This window comes from Enoplosus armatus, chromosome 10 (genome assembly GCF_043641665.1).
Source record: "Enoplosus armatus isolate fEnoArm2 chromosome 10, fEnoArm2.hap1, whole genome shotgun sequence".
Lineage (NCBI taxonomy): Eukaryota > Metazoa > Chordata > Actinopteri > Centrarchiformes > Enoplosidae > Enoplosus > Enoplosus armatus.
Genome location: NC_092189.1, coordinates 14,800,037 through 14,823,013, shown reverse-complemented (window position 1 = coordinate 14,823,013; position 22,977 = coordinate 14,800,037). Strand labels below are relative to the sequence as shown.

General features: G+C 42.3%; 1 protein-coding gene across 4 annotated transcripts in view; it reads left to right on the top strand.

Annotated features, from left to right (window-relative positions):
- dlg3 (discs, large homolog 3 (Drosophila)) overlaps positions 1–22,977 on the top strand; it is a 76,059-nt gene that overhangs the window by 10,831 nt on the left and 42,251 nt on the right. For 2 of the 4 annotated variants that reach the window (XM_070913528.1, XM_070913525.1), the window contains exon 4: positions 2,198–2,311. In XM_070913528.1, the coding sequence (XP_070769629.1) occupies positions 2,198–2,311 (114 nt within the window). Of the gene's footprint in view, positions 1–2,197; positions 2,312–9,626; positions 9,993–22,977 lie in introns of those variants that run through there. The other 2 variants (XM_070913526.1, XM_070913527.1) reach the window with 1 other exon arrangement.

The following is a 22,977-nucleotide window of genomic DNA, read 5'->3' as shown; positions in this document are numbered from 1 at the left end:
AACTATGACTGTGGCTTGAACTTTATTCTGACATCCTAAGCTCCTCTCGGTGTATCCTGTGATCCACCCTGTCTAGCTTCTAATTCAGTGCAGCATGGCTCCTGATCCTCCCCTCTCTGGATCCCAGCTGCTTGTGGGGCCCAGGCACAGTCCTGGAGAGTGAGAAGGCGAAGTTTGAGAGAGTGAGAGCTGCTTAATGGACACCCAGTGAGGCGCTCATCAGTATTCTAGCCATGCTGTCACCTGAGTGGAGGATGGGAGGGAAACTAAATGAGTCTGCAAATTCCCTGATTTGGTGCAGAGTAGCAGGTGAGAGTGGAGAATAGCTCCTTTGCAAAAGAAATGAGAGATAAAGCCATTTTTATTAGTCTAATTGATTTCATAATTACAAAGTCATTGGTGTTTTTATTGCCAGAACCTTTTGATGTAGTGTGTTTGATTTTATTGTGTAACAATCATGCAATAATGAAGAAAGTAATGGCCAACAAGAAATTGAAACATGTCGTACATTTTTAGTATTGTATGGCTTGAAATTATTAATTGATGGACTCATTTCAAATATGTCTGCACAATTTAGTATGTGTGTATGTGAGGGCATACTCTTAGCTGCCACTATTAGACAGAGCGGGCAGCCGGGGGGGGGGGGGGGGGGGGTGGCTCTGGCAGTGTCAGTTGACCTGCCTGTCAGCGCTGCCATGTGGGAATGGAGCCATCAAAGAACATCTCTGGAATAGCACATAGTGTATTTGATCCATACCAGTGCAAAGATAAAGACAAATGTTGTGAGAATACTGCAAACTACTTGACATTAATGCAATTGTGAAGGCTGATTTTTGCCTTCCAGCTCTCTCCCAGTTGTTTGCAGTGATGCCAGGTGCAGCAGCCTGCATGCTGAGGGCTGTGTGTGTATTCATATAAACAATTGTATTTTCAAGTTGAGCTCAAGAGCTGCTTTCCATTTTAATTTAAAACGGTATCACCTGAGAGAGAAGGCACCACTTGGAAACTTTGGACCAGTGATGGCCTGCTCTGAAGGCCGCCCTCTGCTGTCAGTTAAGGGTCTGTGTGGTCTGAACTGCGGGAATGATCTCAGTGTATTGCAGGCACTGTAGACTCTGTGTATCCCTGTCCACAGGCAGTAAGGGTCACTTTGGTTTGATTAGTTTGCTGCTATTTTATATTGGCGTTTCAGAAGTCATAAAATGTGAGATGGAGTGAACCATCCAGTCCAGTTCTGAGCTGCTTTGGCAGGTGACTGTTTCCACAACAAATAGCACTGTGTTGAGTGTTATTCTTTACTGTTTTATTTTGCAAAGGTACTCTCTTTTTGCTAAGTACAATTAGCCCAGCTCTTATTCTTATTATTATACACCATCTGCTCTCTGTTCTTTAGTGCTGAAAAGTGCAGATTGTTAACAACACTAAAGCAATAGTTCAACACATGCTGACAGTTTGATGAGAATATTGATACCACTGTGCTCCAAGTGTGAAGCTAGAGCCAGCAGCCAGTTAGCTTAGCTTAGCATAAAAACAGGGGGAAACAGCTAGCCAGGCTCAGTGACTTCCTAGAGTCTTGGCAAGGCTCCAGGAAGTCACTGTGACATATGAGATAATTCCAGTATGTAAAACCACAAATTATCGCTTTTACAATTCACACTTTCTTTACATTTTAGACAATTGAGATATAATGTGTTTATCAGGGAACTTTAGAGGTCCTGGTAGGCATATTTTTATACTTGACAGAACCCTAGCTAGCTGTTTCTTCCTGCTTCCAGTCATTATGCTAAGCTAAGCTAACCGCCTACTGGTTCTAGCTTCATATTAAGCGTACAGACTTACCCCAGTTTGTGCCTCTCATGTAGTACCATTACATTCGAGTCACAGAGGAGTATCTGACTTTACAGTTATCGTTTAACACTTATCGCTGTTATGAAGGTATTTCCAGAATCCTTAAAGACTCTTACAACCACCTGGATGAGTAAATGACTCGATCCTACAGACGTAAGATTATCAATTTTCTTATTTAACTCTTGGCAAGAAAGCAAATGAGCACATTTCCCAAAATGTAACTATTCCATTAAAGATGATGCTGATGATTGTCATCTCTGGTATCCACAAGTATGTCCTTATCACCGCTGGAGGAGTTTTCTGATTTTATTCACTCTTGTCTGAAAATTGATCAGTCTGTGCCCCACAGGACCAGGAGGAGGAGGAGGGTGTGTCTCGGGTGCGAGTGACCAGCAGGAGGAGCCCTCACAAAGTGGAGCGAGTTTCTGGCTTGGTGATTCGCTCCCATGTCGACATGCCGAAGGTGAGTAAAGCAAAGCAAAGCAAAGCAACAAAAGGAGTTTCCCAGAGGTCTCCTGAACACTGAATTTCTCTTCAGTGATTCTATGTAGGCATCAGAAAAGGCAGCTGCTGTCAGTAGAAGCAGATATTAATGATCCCAATGACGTGATGATTACGCATTCTCCATGACAGGAGAAGCCCTAGCATCATGAAGCTTTTGCGACAGTTCATAAAGGTTAACGACCTTTGGAACATTTTATTAACATGAATAAATTAAATCACAAAGCGGTCCAGGAATTGATTTGTTTGTTCAGTTTGAACAGATGGACTCACCTCAATCTGGCCTGCTAGTGTGTCGATTTTGTGATGTTAATATTTCATGCTAAAAATACATTTAATTTATTCATTTTCTCTTCAGCATTTCAACACCTACAATGATAATTTGCATCCATTATGCTCATACAGATCATAATAATTAATAGTATTTAGGCTTTTAATCATACTTAGACAGTAATTATGTGGCATGGCCATTTTGTAAATATTTTGTCATCACTCTCTTCACCTGCATGTGTAAAACACTTAAATCTTAAAGTATTAGTTTATGTGTTTTAACATTTTGAGGCTCTCACTGTTGCTGTCTGCAAATATCAACAATTTAAAGGAATAATTCAACATTTTGGGAAATGTGCTCATTCACGGTCTTCACTGTCAATACCACTTTCACTAAGTATAAAGTTAGAGCTAGCAGCCAGTTAGCTTAGCTTAGCATAAAGACTGGAAACGGGGGAAACGGCTCTCTTAGGTCTGTTACCCAAAGGTAACAAAAATCCATACTATCAGCACCTCTAAAGCTAACTAATTAACACACTAACACACTCAACACGTCTTTGTGTGTAAAAAAGTGTTGTGTTGTGAGCTATTTCATATTTTTAACAGTTCGTTTTAGAGGGGCTGGTAATTAATTACCACTGGCTAGCTGTTTCCACTCTTATACCGCCTGCTGGCTCTAGCTTTATATTCAGAGACATGAGAGTGGTGTCGATCTTCTCATTTAACTCTAGGCAGGAAAGCGAATAAGCATATATCCCCAGAAGTTGTGGTCAACCTGCTGCTAACATGAGCAACAAGCACAGTCCTCGTATTTCATGATAGAGATATCGCTCATAGGCTAGCCGTGTTCCTCAGGATTGTTAAAAGCCCGTGTGTTCACATGCCCTCCCCATTACAACACGGCCAGTGGCACATGGCAGCACAGTGGCCGCAGGCGTTGGCTTTTCAGCCGAGCCCACAACTAGTGCAATGGGTTGGGGCGAGGGGGGGCGCTTGGAAGGGGTAAAAGAGAGGGAGATGCAAGCTGTAAGCACATGGATTCAATGTGCTTTTATGATAATGTCTGCATAAGAATACAGTGACAGTACAGGTTGACTCCGGTGTGGATAATATGGAGCTGGTTGTGTGTGTGTGTGTGTGTGTGTGACTCCCTCTATCACATGAAGGAGGGAGGTGAAGGAGCTGAGGAGGCGCAGGGAACGGGAGGGAGGGAGTGAAAGGGGGGGGGGGGGGGGGGGGGGGTTGTAGAGAGACGGATGTAGTGGGGGAGGCTGGAGAGAGAGAGAGAGCAAGGCGGCTGAGAGGCGAGGGCCGGTGCAGTGCAGAGCTGGAACGGACACCCAGAGCTCAGCCTTCCTCGGGTTGCCATGGAAACCACATTCCTCCCCCGCCTGCATCCCTACAGACTGCTCTGACTCTCTTTCCCTCTCTATGTATCTCTCTCCTGGCTTCTCTTGTTTTTCATCCTGTCTTTTTCATTCCTCTTTTAATTCGTGTCTTTGTTGTTGTTGGTTTTTTTTTGCTTTCTCTCTCTCTCTCTTTCTCTCTCTCTGTCTCTCTCTCTTTCGGCTCTGCTCTCACACCGCACACGCATCGAGCACATTCGTGACGATGCACACTCAGCAAGCACACTGATTTCAGATGCATTGCTCTCTGTGGCAAGGTGAATGGGTAATTACACAGAGTTTATTTTGCATTCCAATGCACTCATGGACACATAAGCACTTTGTTGTTTTTCTCTCTATTTTCTTCTCTCTATTTTTACTCCCCCCTTCTGTTCAGCACCATGCTTCAGTAATGCCCCCTCTAGTCATCACATTTCTGCCCACACACAGGGCACCTTAGCTTCATTTCTGCTCAGTTATGGCGTCTGTCGTGGACCTACAGCTCCTTCATCATATTTTATCAAACTGCTCTCACCTTCCTGTCTGTTTCCAGCTCATCTCTTAACCTCCTACTTGCACCCCATTTCACAACTTTCTTTCTGCTTCTGTCCTTTTCTGCATGTATAAAATCTACGCCAAAGACTGCTCCTTAGCCATGCAGATCTGATACAATCTCCCACTCCTCTTTTCCTGTCTCCACTCCTTCTTTCATTTTGCTCCATGTGTATGCTTCTCTCTCTCATTATTCCTTCAGTTGGAGGTGCTGTGTGTGTGTGTGTGTGTGTGTGTGTGTGTGTGTGTGTGTGTGTGTGTGTGTGTGTGTGTGTGTGTGTGTGTGTGTGTGTGTGTGTGTATGAGTGTGTGGTGGAGCAGCAGCTGTTCTCTGCCACTGAGGCCTATTAATAGGAGTCTTAGCCGTGTAGCCTTTGTTTTCCGCATCTGCATCGCTGGGAGAGCATCGTGGTGGCTCCTCAGCAGCTTACATTGGCTTTTAGTACAAAACTGATGAGTATCTCTCATTCTCTCTCGGTCTGACTGGCTTTCTGTCTTGTAGTCTCTCTCCCTTTGCCATGCACCCCCCCCCCACCCCCCACCCCCTCCTGCACATTCACACTTTACAAAGCTATGATTCATTGAGCAGTGGAAGCATTAACTGTAAAGACTCTCCTGTATTCTGGGATTCATTCCTTTCAATATCTGCTATTTGTGTAAGAAACAAGTGGATTCTACAAACATGTAATGATGCCTGAGAGAGACTCATAAGACTTGCTTCCTCACCCCCCTCTTGCCGTTAGTTAAGGCTACAGTAGAGAAGCTTAGGACATGTTGATATGGAGCTGCCTCTTTAAGACTGCCTCACTACCGACTGCCCTTTTATGGTGCTGCATCCGGTCAGGTGACGAAGGAGTAGTCACATAGCTTCTCTGAGAAATGCCTAGAAATGACTGAAAAGCTCAATACATGGTCTGTGCAGTGGTTGGGGGTTGTAACGCTCATTATACTAGCATGTGTGTGTGTGTATATGTCTGTACGTTTGTTACAGGGTGTCCAGGTGGGTTTATGTAATAAGGGCTGTGCAGGCTGATGCTGGGCTGATGTTGGGGGGAGCTGCAAGGTGGGATGCGGTGAGAAGCATCTCTGTTCAAAAGCACAGGATAATTTCCCCGTTTATGCCATAAATCACAGGTCCTTCTTTTTCATTTGTCAACAGAAGGTCAGAGGTTACCGCTTTCATTTCACAAGATAAATCACCTAATGCTGTTGATCCACATCTTTCCACTCCAAGCTGTTTAATTGGGCACAACATTTATCAAGGACTGCACACACACAAACACCACTCACTCATGCATGTGTGTGTACATGTTTATATTTGTGCATGGGTGGTGAATGTCTGTTTTTTTATATTTTTTATATTGCCATGATGTCTTACATCATTGCTATTCTTCTGGGTCTACTAAAACCAAGTTGTTCTTATTGTATTTTCTCCAGGAGAAATACTTGTTATTAAATTTGTAGAGGAGTCAGAGTGTAATTACAAGCTAACAGTTCAGTCATACCCTGCTGTGCAGTGGTGTTTCAGTGTTTGTGACAATAAGTTGTTGCAGTAATTATGACAAAGAGGTTTTTCACTTTTCATTGAGAGTGGAACATTTTTGAAGGTGAACTAAAAGATTGCTAAATTTCTCTGATGGTTTTACGTGTTTCCGTCTCTTTTATTTATGTCTAGCCACTAAAGAAATTCCAGTAACTCAATATTGCTTTTTCTCTGCTTGGCACTGTGTCACAAAAGGAAAAAATAATCTTATATAGGTGACAGCTTTATTACGTCATAAACTGCAGATTAAGTTTGACAATATCATGTAATCTAATACAAGGACACTGCGAACAACAGCTGAGAAATAATTGTGTAATTGAGTCCAACCAAAACTTGTCTACACAGTCTGAAAAAAACATTTAACATAATCTGCACAAAGGTTGTATTTATTGCAGGGTGGTGGTATTTGATATATATATTGTACAAATGTGGCTTTTATGCCACTTGTAGAAGCTTGAAATTGCCTAGATTGACTGACACTTGACTGAAATGTTTACTCAGATCAAAAAGGAAAGATGAAAACAGGAAATCTAGAGGTAAAAATGTAACTAAATACATTAACCTTCAAGACCTTTCTTGTCCTCTGTAATAGCTCTAATTTGATTAGTGCATATTAACTTCCTGTATTCCTCTTCCCGCTATCCTCCTGATACAGCAAACCAGCAATTGATTGGCTCTAAAAAGAGCTACCATTTTTTTATATATTCTATATTATGTAACATTTAAAGGGAAAGGTTTCTTTCACCCTAGAGGTACTAAACATGTCTACATACACAGTTCAAATCGCAGAAGTGTCTGTGTGTGCACGCTCATCCACACAGATGACAGATCTGTGTTCATTCAGTTCAGGGGATCTTTCTCTGTCCATCTCTCCTGCCTTTATCATGTCCCTCATCAATCCCTCATTTTCTGTGCCGTACAGTATGGTTTTTATTTTTACTCCAAACCCTCTGACTGCACTGAGTGGTAATTGTGATGTGGACTGAGAGACTGGGGGCTGGGGAAGGATGGTTGCAACATGTGCTCGGTCATGTGTGCTGTGATCGATATGCTTACATCGTCCTTTCAAGCCGCTGCCTCGAAGCCCCGCCTCAGCGCTCCGATTGGCTCCGGCAGGGTTTGTGGCTGCATCCGACAGTGTAACTGGAGGCACTCAGTGGATTTTAGTCTCTGTTTAAAAATGCCCAAGTTTCTCCTCTTTTTTCTCTCTGCTTGGCAAATCTCTGCAGGTTACAGTGAGGGAATATCATTATAATGGAGATAGTTACTGTTTCATGTAATTTAGTGTGGCTGAGCCTGCTGTGTGTGCCTCCTGGTAGGGCTGCAACACAATGCAGTGTGCCCTCGCCCTAAAATCCTGCTCAATTTAAGGTTGCACAGGTTGCACAGATTCACATTAACATGCATATAATTTGAAAGGCACTATTATATGTCAGTCAAAACACTGTAAAGGCACTAGCATTCATGTATGAGCACTGTAACGTGCAGACTATGTACAAATATACTCTCTCCCCCATGCAGACACACCCAGCTCCGTTCCCCGTCACATTTCATTAATAATGCATATATGCAGGGCTTTAATGGCGACACTGTAACATTCCCTCTGTAAGTTCCGTAAAAAAAAACCTTCACCCTCTGTGTCAGGATGTTTTATATCTAGCTGTGATCAACCCACAAATTCATAAGCATGCAAAATGGTTCACAAGGCAGTCCTATCGCATGACTGAAAATATAACTGCCACAGATACATGAAAGCCATATAGTCTCTCCTTCTTTTTTCCCCTCACACATATTCTCACTCTCAATCTCTTCCTCCACCCACTCGAAAAGCCCAAGCGTGTAATCTTGTTGGTTTCGTACACATGTGTTGATGTCATCATTGTGAACATAAAATATTTCCCCCTATGGTTCTTAAACGAGGCTTCAGGAGTGCAGTTTTCTCTCACTGTGCTTATTTTGACCCAATCCTGAAACATGGGCTGGACTTAGCATTGAGATAATGCAACAGCAGTGCTGCTTTGCCAGTAGTAGTACTAAAAAAGGAAGATGGATAGAGAATGATGTAAAGTAATGCAGCGCCATTCAAAGGCATCCTCTATCCTCTGAGTGGCAGGTCTAGTGATACCCAGGAGAAAAAGGATTTTCATCTGCTGCACCTGCCTCCATTGTGAGATTATTTACAGATGCGCGCTGTGACACAGAGCCTGAGGTTGCCAATCACTAGCACAAGAAAGCTGCTAAGTCTGCAGCTTGAACTAGAGATGACTGTGGAGGTGACCAGTGACCAGTCGGAGGGACAGGGGTGCTCACTGGAAGTTGGATTTTGGCTGCATTGGTCTGATGAAAAACGTGGATCAGACTCACAATTAGTGGATCAGGGTCGAGGGTCGGCATTGGCAGATTGCAGCCCATGACTTCCTGACCTTTGTTACTGAGAAAATAGACAGACGCAAGGCTTTTTATTGTGCCTTGATTTGTGAAGCAAGTACCTTTTCACCCCAGGCAGGCAGCAGTGAGGTTTAGATGTTGCGGCCCCTTTAAGAGCAGCTAGTGAAGCGCTCAGTCCTGTTGGTGCTGCTGCTGCTGATGGCAGTGCTGCCAGTTGATTGGCTGTGGCTGTCAGGGCTGAGGTGCTAGAGGGATGCTGCTACGTATCTCTCTCTACCCCCCTCCCTCCCTGCCTCTCTCTCTCTCTCTCTCTCGCTCTCTCTCGCTCTCCATCTCCCTCTTGCTTGCTCGCATCCCTCTGAATAATCCACATCTAGGGCAAGCTGGCTGAGAGGCGATCCAGTGCTCAGCTCCTCTCTGCAGGCTGAGAAAAGAGACAGAGAGAGAGAAAGACAACGCTTTTCAACGCAGGAGGAAAAACGTGAGATTTTGACAGAACGGGAAGATACCAAGAATTAACAGAGGAAGATTTTCATCTGCGGATATCATTTATTTATACATATTGTTTATATATCTATATATATATTTGTACACACGCATATAGATATTTATATATATACATTTATCCCTGTACATATCTGTATTTGTGCTTGTCTGTTTATATTAATATTTTTATATGTATTTGTGTGTGTAAATATATATGATATATGAACAAAAGAATATATATATATCTATGAATTTATATGAGCATCACTGTGAACCAAGAGAAGCAAGAGGAAATTTCTATCATCGGGGCTGGTCTCTGATTGTGTGGTCGTATACAATATTTTGAATATTTCCTTTGATCTTCTACGTCAAGAGGACAAAGACTACGTGCCCATTTTGTATTTTTGTTTTCCTGTTGCTGCTTCCCGTCCCTCTCGATCTTTTTTTTTTTCTACATCTGAGAGGAATAAAGCGGAGAGTGACAGGATTTGACGAAAAGGGAAAATCTGTAGAAATTCCTGTGATTAGTGTTATTTCCGTCGGCATTAGCGCTCTGTGAGCCGATCACAGCGTGCTGTGTGAGATCTGAGGAGGCAGCAGAGACAGAGTGCCACGCCGCTCAGCTCAGCGTCAGCCCAGCCAGCACAGCCAGCATGCACAAACACCACCACTGCTGCAAGTGCCCAGAATGTTATGAGGTGACCCGTATGGCTGCCCTGCGTAGAATGGACGCCCCGTCGTATGGAGGAGACTGGCAGGCCGAGTCCTATGGATACCCGCCTGGGTACGGGGGAGGCCAGACCTTACCCCCTCCAGCCTCAGGGGGAGGTGGAAGCATGGGAGGAGGAGGGGGCACTTTGGGGAGAAGTAAGGGCAAGATTATGTCTGGTGGGGGCCCTGGAGGCCCCAACCCAAAGGGCCAATCCAAGGGTGGCCCCAAAGTAAACGGCAACAACTCCAGTGGACAAGGAGGATGGTGGCCCGAATGCACCTGTACCAACCGGGAGTGGTATGACCAGGTAACTCATCTTCCTCACGCTGTTAGATAGCTCTGGCCTGTGGGGCCTGGCAGGGGAGACTGGGATCAGATGAGCCGCTGCTGTAGTAAAACAGACACGATCAAGTATCAGCTGAGCCTGTCGGTTTATGGAAGAGAATTCATATTTAGTATTCATCTCAAGCCCCCAGTTTCCCATTTGTTGACTGTGGTTCCTCTATTGGAAGCAGAGTAAGGAGAACAGAACAGGACTGATCCAGTTCCACTGCACACACATGGAGCTGATCTTCATGTTTGGTTTTGATGCAGATGACTAATGCTTATAGATTTAACACACCTAGTGTATGTCGTCAAAGGCTTACGCTGATGCAGTTACCATAGGCCAAAAAATGGTGCATTTTCATTCATTGAAGCAGCACACAGAGATGCAGTTTGTAATTATTTTAAGTCTCTGGAGCCGGAGCCGGTAACTCTGACATTACAGACTGACTTTGTAAGAAACGAGATGTAAGAAATAGATTTCTCAGAGATCAGCTTTGTAGGATTGTGTCTCATTAGCTCAGTGGAGGAAGAGATGATGAAATCGATCTCTGAAAACAGTTCCATTCTTGTTTGGCCTCGGTTTTTTAACAAGCCTTTTGGCTCAAACGATTCACAATATAATGAATGTGTTGTCAGAAAAATAGAGAATCAGCAGTAATGTGTGTCTAAACGCTGTCATACATGCTGCACAGTGTGAATGAAACCGCCTCCTTTACATGCGCTCCATTTTGTTTCTATTATCTCACTTTATTTACACGTATTTATAAATTACAGTTGATAAAAGGTCAGGACAGCTTCAGAAGCACAGTCTTTAATTAAGCAAGGTGCATGTATGTGAGCACGAGAGTGAGCTTGGGGTGGGGGAAGGGTAGCTTGCTGAGCATGAGATTCAAGGAATGGTTCTTGCTGTGCATGAGTATGTGTCTATGTAGCCTCGTATTTGCGGCAAGCGAAGCCGCTGCGTTGTTTGTAACTCCTCCGTTTGTGTCTGAACGCGTTTTGGGCAAGAAAATGTGAGGCAACAGGAAGGAGGAAGGTGAGAAGAAGCACAGGGGTAAAATGGAGGCTGAAATTTCAGTGGCAGAGTGGAAGAAATCCCCCTGAGCTGAGCCCACATATGAGCCGCAACCTGGCTGATATTAGCAGATTACTACAGTCAAGGACAGGTTTTTAGAGACTGACACTTTCTCTTGGTTCGTGTTGCATTAAAATCTATTGCAAGCCCTTTTCTTATCAGCTGCATCCAGACCAATCAGGCTTATTTCATGTTTCACACATTTGAAAGCTCACAGCAGATGTGATTATGTAAGCATTTATTGCTTACATGGAGATTTTACTCTCCATCAGTATTACCACCTGATCTTTTTTCTACTGCTCATTTCCAGAATATTTATTCAATATTCAACATACAACGAAACAAATTAGTATCTGCTTGATGAAATATGTTTTTGGACTGCATCGTGATTCATGTAGGGATCTTATGTTTTCGAAATAGCCCCATTAAAGGATAAACCACTCTGTAGAATCCTATCTGGTCCTGTCCTTTCGAAGGATCCTTTGCTCCCTTGCTGTATCATGCGAATGTGCACCACACAAAAACTCTGTAGAGAAAATATCCAACCTGACATTCATGGCTTCAGTCCAGGAGAATCTACATTGGAACAAAAAGAGCTGGAAATGAAAGAGGATGAAATCAGCAATGGAGGATGTTGGGGGTGGGGGGGGGGGGGGCAGCAGTCAGTGGGGTGAAAATGCTAAGGTTGAAAAAGAGAGAAATAAGCCAATAAAGGCAGGCAGTGGGCCTGGAGAGGGGGAGGGGGTTATGTAAGAGGAGGCAGTTGGTGGTGCTGTCAGAGAGAGAAAGCAAGCGAGGCCCTGACACTGTGGACAAGCATCTGTCCCTCCATCTCTTAAAACAGGCATGTGAATGGCCAGTATGTGCTGCCCTTCCTATGAACGGGCTGTTACTGTAGCACGGCATGGATGAAGAAGCACACCCACCCCCACCCTCCCAGCTCTCCTCAGTCACCGTTGCTCATCCTTGGGTGGGAAATGTGAACGCCACCCCTCCCCCCACTACCTATACACAGCCGGAGAGCAGGGCAGTAATCACACACGTCCAACCACACATGTCTATTATCTTATAGCTTTCATAACAACTCGTGTATTTGGATGCCAGCACGATGAAAAGCAATAACCTTGCACAGTCATTCAGAATTATCTGAGCTGGCTTTTTATAGCTGGATCATTGACATTTTTAAATGGCTTCTGTAGCCATGAACATTTCATGTATGTGTGAGGAAATCATTAGACACCCCAAGACATAATGATGCCATATTCATTTTTCCCCCCTCTGTCATCTATTTACGATTGTTGCTGCTTTTGTCAAGAGCTTGCTTGGATAATTGTGGATGATTCCAGTTGGGATTATAAGAACATTCTTTAAAACAAGAGCTTTTGAATTTAAATCTGAGAAAAGTAGAGACCTCAGTCTACTGGGAGCTTCAGTCAGAAAGCTCCCTCTTCCCCCCGCGGGCTCCAATCTGTCTTTGTGTGTTCTCCAGCTCTGTGGCTATGATTAGCTTTAAATATTAATTGGATTTTACTTTATTTATTAGCATCAAGATTTTGGTCCAAAACGCTTTGCCAGACCCATTGTTTATAACAGGCCCCTGTAGTGGCAGTGGTGATTTAAATTAATGCACGGGCACGGTGGGCGTTCCATGTGGAACACTCCCATAGGCGATTACGACTTGAAAGCATTCAGGCCTTGATCAGAAGTGTTTGTGCACGTGTGTGTGTGTGTGTGTGTGTGTGTGTGTGTGTGTGTGTGTGTGTGTGTGTGTGTGTGTGTGTGTGTGTGTGTGTGTGTGTGTGTGTGTGTGTGTGTGTCTTTTACAGTCACATTGATTTATCGGTGTCATTGGTTTGTACATCTGTCTGATGAGATTTTGTTCGGTCGGATTTGATTCGCCATTCCTGTAACAGCAACCCAGAGAGTATTAACGGATGGGATTTACATGTGCTCCATGTCCAAATGTCTTGAGCTGGATCCCCTACTGTGATCTTGAAAGGCTCCATCTAAAACCTGGAATATTCTCATCAGATCAAGAGAGATTTATCTGTGAGCTTGTCTTAGAATAAAAAAAGGCAAGAAAGATGTGACCTGAATGAAAGTGCACTCAACGTATCCATGCATTTTCTTTAAACATCTAGTGTGAATGATGAGGGCATAAGATATATGACGTTTTCATTACACCTGCAGGTGCAGTTCCTGTACATTCAGTCCAATGTGGCCCATAATTACTGCACAAAAGTGTCAAGTCTCAGATCCCCAACTTGAGGTTGCCCTTATGGCGATGAGTAAAGTTGGAATACAGGGGAGAACGTCGATCGAAAACCCAGTTTAGTTCAGGATAAATACCTGTAAACCTCACTTTTACAGGTGAGAGCTGCGTTAGAAGGAAATTAAGAATGGAGAAAAGCTATAAGACGTACAGTAGTGGATGTTATGGATGATGCTTACCTAGAGGCGGCACAGATCCGTGAGGACGGCCAGATCCAAAATATGATCCAACATAAATACTCCGTCTTCCCTGACTGTCAGTACTCATGAAAGGAGGACTCCTCGGAGCGCCTTGGTAGCCGAGTGGTTACAGAGCCAACGCCATTGAACTGCAACGTCGCTGGTTTGACTTCAGCCGGTGACCCTTGTTGCACGTCATGCCCCTCTCTCTCCCCATTTCCTGTCTGCCTCTACACCTCACTCTGTCCAATAAAGGCAAAAATAGCCAAAAATATCTTAAGAAAAAAAAAGAAAGCAAGGGGGACTCCTCATAAGGCCAGGCAACCTTGACCTTGAGGAAAAAGGACATTGTGAAAGCAGTGCTCTGTTGTGAGCTTTTTCTTCTTAATAGACAGTTTTGGCTGTGAAGCTCCGTCGTTCTACATCGGCTGCCATTTGGTCATATTTCTGTCTTGTAGTGTCAAGATGATGACGTCTGTTTATGCCTGGCAGATTAGGACCACATCCCAGGTGTGGGATAGTTTGTGGACCTCAGATTTCTGTCCACTTGGCCTCTTTATTGGAGCAGTGGTACTGTTGCTGTTAGATGTTACAGTTCTGGCCCTCTGCGACTTTATGATGTGGTGCTCCAAATGTATTATGAGTTTTTCTGTGTGCATTATTGCATCTGCCTCACCCATTTGGAGCCACAAACTTACATATATGTCACCAGGGAGGCGCAAATCTGTGAAGCACCAAGAAACCATGTGATGTGATATCAGTAAACTGCACACCGTATACTCGTGTTTAACCATCTAGACAGACATTGATTGCTTCAGTCCAAAGGATGCTAAAACAATAGGAGATGCAAAATGTTGTGAGTTGTCACAAAAAAAAAGTTCTCAACCAACACCACAATTAATCAAATCTTACTTAGGTAGTAGGAGATGCTCTTCTCCTCAACAACTTTTGTGTGTTTTTACATTGATAATCTTACGCAGTGCAGCTTTAAATGTACCTCTGTGCTTAAAACTACTGCAAGGTATTATGACAGATTTTTTGCCATTTCATGTAAGAGTTGTTTCAAACTGTGCACAGCAATTTTAAACTATTTTAGCACAGTGAGCACTGATGGTAACAACGTGAACAACTCTACAGGAGTTTTATGAACTCAAGTTGTTCCAGTCAGGATGTAGAACAGCTGCAGTCGTCAGACCAGAAGTGGATTTGGGAAAAATTTGTTCCACAACCTTTTACTCTCGTGTGTGACCTGTTTCCTGCACAGAAAGGATTCAGGCATTAAGATCCAGTTCAGTGTAGTTTCCCCATGATCTTAATGAGCTTCGACAACTTTCAAGCATGTTGAAGAGCTACCAGGTTTTGTACAAGGAAAACATAATATATAATAGCTTCAAAATGTTTGTTATATGTGATACAGATTTGCATTTTTCAGGAGTCCAAATCCACAATTAGTTGCACAAAGCTTTTACTTTGGCGCATTTGGGTAGAAGGACTTTATGGACCAGCAGCTACTGGTTCTTATCAGTGTTTTTGACATTTAGTTTGTCACCCTAGCTTGCTCACTTGTACATAATATCGCAAAAGGACAAATATGAACTTGTTGGTTAATTCAATATGTTTCGATACGCATGTGAAAGAGAAGGAAATTTGTTGCAACGTCGATGTTTAGTTCAGCCAGTCATGTAATGTCTTTGCACTCAATGCTTTGGTGTTTGTAAATTTGAACGGCATAAAACACTAAATTTGAACCATTTTTCAATTACACTGAATTTCAGCTTTTCAAAATGCTACAAAAATTATGATTCAGATGCCAACATTTCATTTTACTGATCTCATACAAATTCAGAGCACATCATTTAATTTCAGTTGTCTGCTAGCAATCCTCCTACATCATATCTTCACTTTTGCGCTTGCCTGTCTCTCTCCCACACACACACACACACACACACACACACACACACACACACACACACAGTACTGTACAAGCACACCCACCAATGCCCGACACAGACCTTTACCCAAAAACAAAGTGCTCCTTACCTATGAAAATATGGGGGTAAAGAGAGGATGGTGAATCATGGCAAATGCACTACGAAACAAGGGAGACAAGGTGCACTGCAATATTTATGTGCACTTTGACAAAAGTTTGCTTTTTATACGCTGTAAGAGGGGGCAGGGACGGAGCGCTTGAGAAAAGGCCAGTCAGACGTTGACGTAAGCGTGCAGGGGAGACTTTGACGACCGAGCCACCATTATTGGAGCTGAAGAGTTTGATCTGTGATGGGGAGCTGCTGTAGCTGTGACCCAGGACCCTGAGCTGTGCTGAATCCCACCTCCTACACTCCTCTTAAAAGCCTCCACTCAGTCGCTCTGTTGTTCTTTACCTTTGCATCGCGTCCACAGACTGAATATGCTCTTATTGTTTCAACATGGAGGTCCTGTGTGAAATGCAGGATTCACAGGAATGTATTATGCCCTTTGCCAACGCAGATTTAATGCCCATCAAGTGGTTTTCTCATTACTGCAGTTTGGCTACAGCTAAGTGATGTATGTATAGGCTTTAGCAGAGTTTACAGGTGCAGTCGCCTGAAGCTGCAGATCGTGTGTGTGGAGGTGTGTGTCCTGCTGGAAGCCGAGGCTGCCATGCCCCTGTGATCCATATGGTCATTGTCAGAGGCCCTGCCAGGGCTCAGCCCCGTATCAGCTCGCCTGTTCCCCTCTCTGGCTCTCGCTGCCAGCCAGGGGAGGAGAGGAGAGAAGAAAGGAGAAGGGAGGGGATTGCTGTTTGTTTGTTTGCTTGCCTGCTTTGTTTTATTTAGGTTTTTTTTTGCTGATCACAGTAGCGACTGGCCTAGAAATGTGACTGTGCTGTGCAGGGCAGAGTGGACTCCTGATTCAGCGATGGAAGCGTCAGATTTCCTGTTAGAGAGAGAGAGAAGCGGGAGGGACACCGGGCCTCTGATGGAATGAGATGTTAAATGCTATATCACTGTTGCCGTCAATTAAAAGAATCAGACGTCAGTGTGTGATAGGCTGGATGTACAGATATGAAAGCTTTTTTTCAGACTCGTTTTAGCAAGAATGTGCTGGAGTTCTCAGCAAAGTACAGTACACCAGCTCCATCACCCACATGCTGCCATGGAATATGTGTATATCCAATCAATATCAGAGAAGAGCTAGTCCCTAAGCCTTCTGACTCCTCTTCATTTTTGTGGGGGTGTGTGGGTGCTTTCAACAGTGCTTGTGCTTTTATTGCTTTTATTCAACCATCATATCAGCTGATATTTTGGTAACACTTAAAAATGAAAAAATAAGGTACACAGTAGTAGTTGCAGTACCAAAGAAACAGGAGCTATCTGCTGAATAATGAGCACAAATAACTAATAATTGCGTTCCAATAGTGCATACCTTTATTGAGAAGTCTTCATTTATAATTATTCCCTGTATAAGTACATCTTATTGTATTTTCGTTTAGCTGTCTTCCTGATAAATTCAGCATTATGTACATTTCCACATCACTAATTCCATCAGTACAGCGATATAGCCATGTCATGCCCACCCCTCTTCACTAACAGAAATACTGTTTTCATTCACTAATTACTTCCAGTCACTTCCATTTTGTTGTGTTTAAATTGCTTTTAAGATATTGTCAATGGAACCCAACACTTCCTGCTCAGATGTTTCACATTAAGAGCCTTCCTGTGGCGCAAAGGGCATAATCTCTCCCCATTCTAGGTGGGCTTTTAATTTGAAACATCTGCAGGAAGTGTTGACTTTCTTGTATAGTAATTTAACATGGCTTGATAATTTATGACAGAGTAGAAACGATTGGAATGAATGAATGAATGAAGAGAGCATTTCTGTTAGAGAAGAGAGAGGTAATCTGTTGGCGTTAGTGCTGTGGAAATGTACATTATGCTGAATTTACCATGTGAGCTATCAAAGTACAGGTAATTTCACACCTCCTCAAAAGTTTTTTGACCAGCCTTTATTATTTTGTGGTGCTATTATTTAAGACTTGACTGTTTGAATATCGGCTGTTATTTGAGAATTAACGGTATATTCAGAGCACATTTACATAAATTAGTTCTTACCTACATGTCATATTCTCGGACAACATAGCCGCATTAGATGCTAGCTAGCTAACCCCTTTTCATAGCAGACATTTTGACATGTCACAGTAGGAAAAGCACAGGTGTTGCTAATAACATTAATGATGGCTGAATTCCATTTAGCTGTAAGCTTACATTTTTGGGTCCTGGTGTCGTTCATGCTGGCTCACTGTCAGACAGTCGTGGCTTACTGGTACACTTGAATACAACAGAGCCATCATTAATGTTATTAGCAACACCTGTGCTTATGAAAAAGGCCTCTTGATTTGAAATGTTTTGATACCCGAGTGTCAGCACTAAAAACTACCAAAGAATATTAGTATTAGACAGTTAGAACACAGGTAGTTCAAGTCTTGCCAAACATCAAGATGTGCAGGGAATCTTTTGAGCTCTGATTAGTGAACGTTCACATTTTGGGGGGTAAATCATCACACAGAAAACAGAATATTTGTTGTTCTTTGTACCATTTTCGGGGGAACATGTGTGTGTGTGTGTGTGTGTGTGTGTGTGTGTGGAGGACATTTGGCGAAGCAGTGCATTTCTTACCATGTGTAGCTGCTCTGAGTGCCATCTCTGTCTAATGCATTATCCAAGCAGCCCTTCAGCCATTTGGTCTGGCCTCTCATTTGTGTGTGTGTGTGTGTGTGGGTGTGTGTGTGTTGTTTTTCAGTGTTCTTCATTTCTATCAGCCCCCCACCCCCCGTCTTCCACTGCCCTTCTCCTCCTCCGCTCTTTCTTTTTTCATACATAGTACGAATCAAAGGCTTCATTTTCGGGTGTAGAGCAGTATTCAGAGAGGATACTGCAGCAGCAAACAACTCCAGAGCTGTGCGTCAGTATGATTAGTGTAGTTTAATATGTTATGCACAAGCAGTGCTTGCAGGAATACAACATCTACACCGATACGTCGCTCATTGTTTAAAGCTGACTGAGTTTGGTAAGAATTGTTTGTCGTAATACAGCAGTAGGATCTCTGGTAACTAATTGCATATTTGAGGTAAACATGATTTCAGTTTATGTATGATGGAGATCTTGACCACATGCCAAAATCGGATCAAACTCTTAACCAAGCCGCCTTTAACATTTCAGTCTTCTACTCTAATACACAATTTGTGTGTTGCAGTCTAGATCTTACATTCAAAGTTTTTCTCGCAGTGTAAAACCAGCACGAGCAATCCCACAATTTTCTCTCTTTTACCCAAATTATCTAATCAAATATTTTTTTATATATTTCGTAAAAACATAGATACACACAACCAATACATACAACAATGATATGTTATCCTAACCAATAGGAATAAGGACCAGGTTGTGAAAAAAAATGCTTCAGTGACTCATAAATTGTTCATGGTTTTTATTCTTTTTATATAGGTCTAGTTGCAGTCTAAGGTGGCTAAACATCTTGTTTTCATTTATGGTCCATATTGGTTAGCATAAATCATTTTAATAATGAATTTGGGCAGGTCTGGACGTATTTGTGTGTACATAAACTGGATTGATGACATTCATGGTGATTTGTTTTAAGATAAGCGCAAGACGAACCCCAAATTTAGCTGTAGATTACCTTAATGTCATTATATTAAACCTCTCTTCAGTAAATGTTTTGTCACAGTTAAAATTTGGGCAAAAATTAGGAAAACTTGTATGTGATTCTTGCCTCATTGCAGTGTGGTTACACGTGAAGAAACAACCAGCTGATTTTGAGCTGATATCCATTTGTACTGTTGTTGTTAAAAAGACATTTTCCTCCTCCACTAGGGCCTATAGGGGGCATTTTATGTTTGCAGCTTCTTGGTATGTGAACAGTATAGACAAATAGTATATTGTGACAACATATGTTTGGCTCACATGGACTTCCTGTTCTCCCCCCACTGAGCTGATAAGATGAGAGTACAGCTAACATTTTCCAGACGTATGTCTGTTGTATGTGCACAAAACCACAGACGACCTAAAACATGTCCCTCTGTTTATCATCGGTCATTATTTTCTATTAGTGAAAATCGACTCCCATCTCCTCACTGAGTTTGGAAAGACAGAAGCACACATCTCGATCTCAGAGAAGGAGAGAGAGATAAAGAGAGAGCATGCCCTCACCCTGTTACGGATATAAACAATTCAAGCAATCCCAGCTTAATATCATACATCTTATTACACTGTTGAGTACATCTCTGCCTTGAAATTGCTTTTATGGATTTATTGCTCTTTGTTTCCCTCTGTGTGACTGTGCATTTTTGTTAATATTTCTTCACAATGTAACACAACCTTTCCCAGTACAAGCCAAATCCAAAATTGCTCCTCACAACATTTACTGCCTTTACTTGTATAGATTATGTAGCTGAAACTGTAGAGCAATGTGGACATGGATGGATGAGCCACCTGTCAGTCAAATAAACACACAGCCTCTTAATGGTACAGTAATTCTCCAAATCACCAGCAGGACACATATGGCAATGGTAGTGACATGCTATTAGCTTTTTAAACTCTTAATTTCTTGTTGGAGAAAATGTTCACTATAAATTCAAAGAGAGTTTTTTACAAGCTGCGTTTCCTGTTAGTGTCAGCATATAGCACATGGTTAGCAGGCGGTGGTCCAACCTTTCAGCTGGCAGCCACTTCACTTACTTCTGTACTGTATTAATTAAAACTTCATTCATGGCTGGTACTATTATCTTTATGTTATGTATGTGTTGGTGCTTATGTTGGATGTTTTGGGGTAAATGTGTAATTAGAAATCTAAGGAAGATTTGAAATTGCATCTCTGTTCTGAGGTTGTATGAAGTGAATTTTCCCAGTTGATTAAAAATATAGCACAAGTTAGGTACTTAGCCAATGGGCAGATGTCAAAGCAAGGACAGTTTCAGTCAAATTTAACTTGTGTTTAAAAAGATAAATAAATTCACTAATCACACCCATTAAGTACAGTATGACACAAGCTATCATATCAGTCTTTCTTGAGAATACAATATCATTTGCACATTTGTTAAACTGGTCCAGCTTTGCACTAATATTAATTATTTGCTGAGTCTGTATTGTATTATTTTATTAATTCAAACCTGTTTTGTTGTCGCTTCAGGAATCACCGTAATAGGTGTAGATTGTGGTGTCTGTTGGTTCTCACGAGGCATTTGACAGAATGTGATATCAATACTCTCTAATAAGAAGTTTGCATTTGGGCCCTTTTCCATTCCCAATACCTGATTCTACAGATTATACCCCACAAACATGCTTTTCTTTATACTCACTGAATGGGAAAACTGCTCTCCCTTCTCTCCCGCTGCTGTGAAACCTTTACTTGGAAGAATTGCCCAAATGTTCATTGGAAAAAGAAAACAAAACTTGACACAGATGCTGTAAACTACAATTACTTTTTTAGACATATTATAGGATTATTTTTTGTTATCGTAAACAGCGGTTTAAAAGGTAACTCTATCTGTCACTGTTGAAGTGACAGATAGAGTTGCCTTTAAGCTGAAGTCCCACAAGCTGAGACATGTGAGGAAAGAACAAAGCAGACATTTGTGTTTTAATGTGCTTTATATAGCAGCTGGAAATAAATCGGGACACATTATTATGAAATGTCAGTGTCATGTCTGCTTCAGCATATAGAGGAGAAGATTCGTAAATTCTTGCTAGCTGCAAGACACCTTTTCTTCCACACCAGACTAGATTGGTACTGTAACAGTTAAACTAATATTTCTTCATGATCACACAGATGAAGGTTTAAATGCCATTAAACCTTATAAATAAATGCCATGGAGTGATCCATGTGACAGGTGTATTGATATTTTGAAGACAGAAAGTACAAGCTTAGCAGCATTGTACAGTGTCATTAGGTTGGGAAATACCTTTTGGAGGAAACATTATTTCCTTTTTTGGTCATTATTATTTCCATTCCAGTCATAGGGAGGATGTCTTGGATGAACACAGAGTGAAACACCTGGTTAAGATTAGGAAAACACTGCCATTTTGGTTAAATATCTTTTCATAACCTTAACCAAGTGCTTAGGTTACCTAAACATAACTCTCAAAATGTTAAAGGAATAGTCTGACATTTTGGGAAATATGTATATTTGCTTTCTTGACAAGAGTTGATGAGATGTTTGATACCACTCACATATCTGCACGTCATAGATATGATAGATATGAAGCCATGAGAAGACAGTCAGCTTTGTTTAGCATAAAGACTGGAAGCAAGTGGAAACAGCTCGCCTGATCTAAAAGAAGGCAAAAAAAAAAAAGAAAAAAGCTCGCTAATTAGCACTCATACATTAAGCTTGTTTAATCCATGCTGGTAGGAACATTTTTTTCACATATGAGTAGAGCTAGACTTACCGTTTCCCCCTCGTTCCAGTCTTTAAGTTAACCTCCTCCTGCATCTAGCTTCATATTCAGCACACAGACATGAGAGTGGATATTGTAGGGAAAACAATAAAGAATACAGTATGTTGACAGTGAACATTTTGCAGATTGTTCAATATGTACATTTTGCCCTGGCAGTGAACAGCTTGCAGATACATTAAATACACACATTTTGATGTTGTGTTGTTAAACAAAAAAGATGTAATCCAGTTAGCATTAGCATTTCCTAAAGAAATGCTCATTTGCACTTTCAAATTAGCCTTATGTATGTGATGTAGATTTTAGGAGATTTGGTTGTATACATGGAGCCCTCTGATTGGTTCATATCGATTGCCACATGTCATAAAAATGCTCAGTCCTGTGTTCTGAATGTCGAGGAAAGCAGCAACGCAGAGCCCTCCCCTGAATGTGAACCAGTGAGTGTGAGTGTCTTTTCAGTTGTCAGTTTGGGCTGTGATGATGCAAGAGAGGAGGGGATGTAAGGGGGGGGGTAAAGGAGGAGAAGGGCAGAGAGAGAGGGAGGGGAAGGGGGAGAAAGAGGTGAAGAAATGAGAGGTGTGGCGTAAAGAAAGGGATGAGAGAAGCCAGTGAGGAAGAGGAAAGGAAAGGAAAGAAGAGGGGGGGGGCAGATAAGAGCATGTGCTCAGACACAGCCCTGTGTGTTGCCATGGTGCAGGCTCAGTCAGAGCTGCACAGTAGCTTTGCTGCTCAGCTAGCTAATTACCCACAGACTGCAATGTTGATACGCAGGCGGCCGAAGTCTTCTGGATTTCCAAGAGCTTTTTTTTTGATTGCCGCACTGACACACGAGCTTGAGTCAAGGAACAATTTCTCTATTTATACATAGAAAAATTTATCTTCAGATGACGACAGCAACTACAAATGCCTTCTAAAATGTGCTGTAGGTGAACAGCGTTATTGAACGCTGTAGTGGTGCTCTGCTGTGTCAGCCATGCCACTTGTGTAAT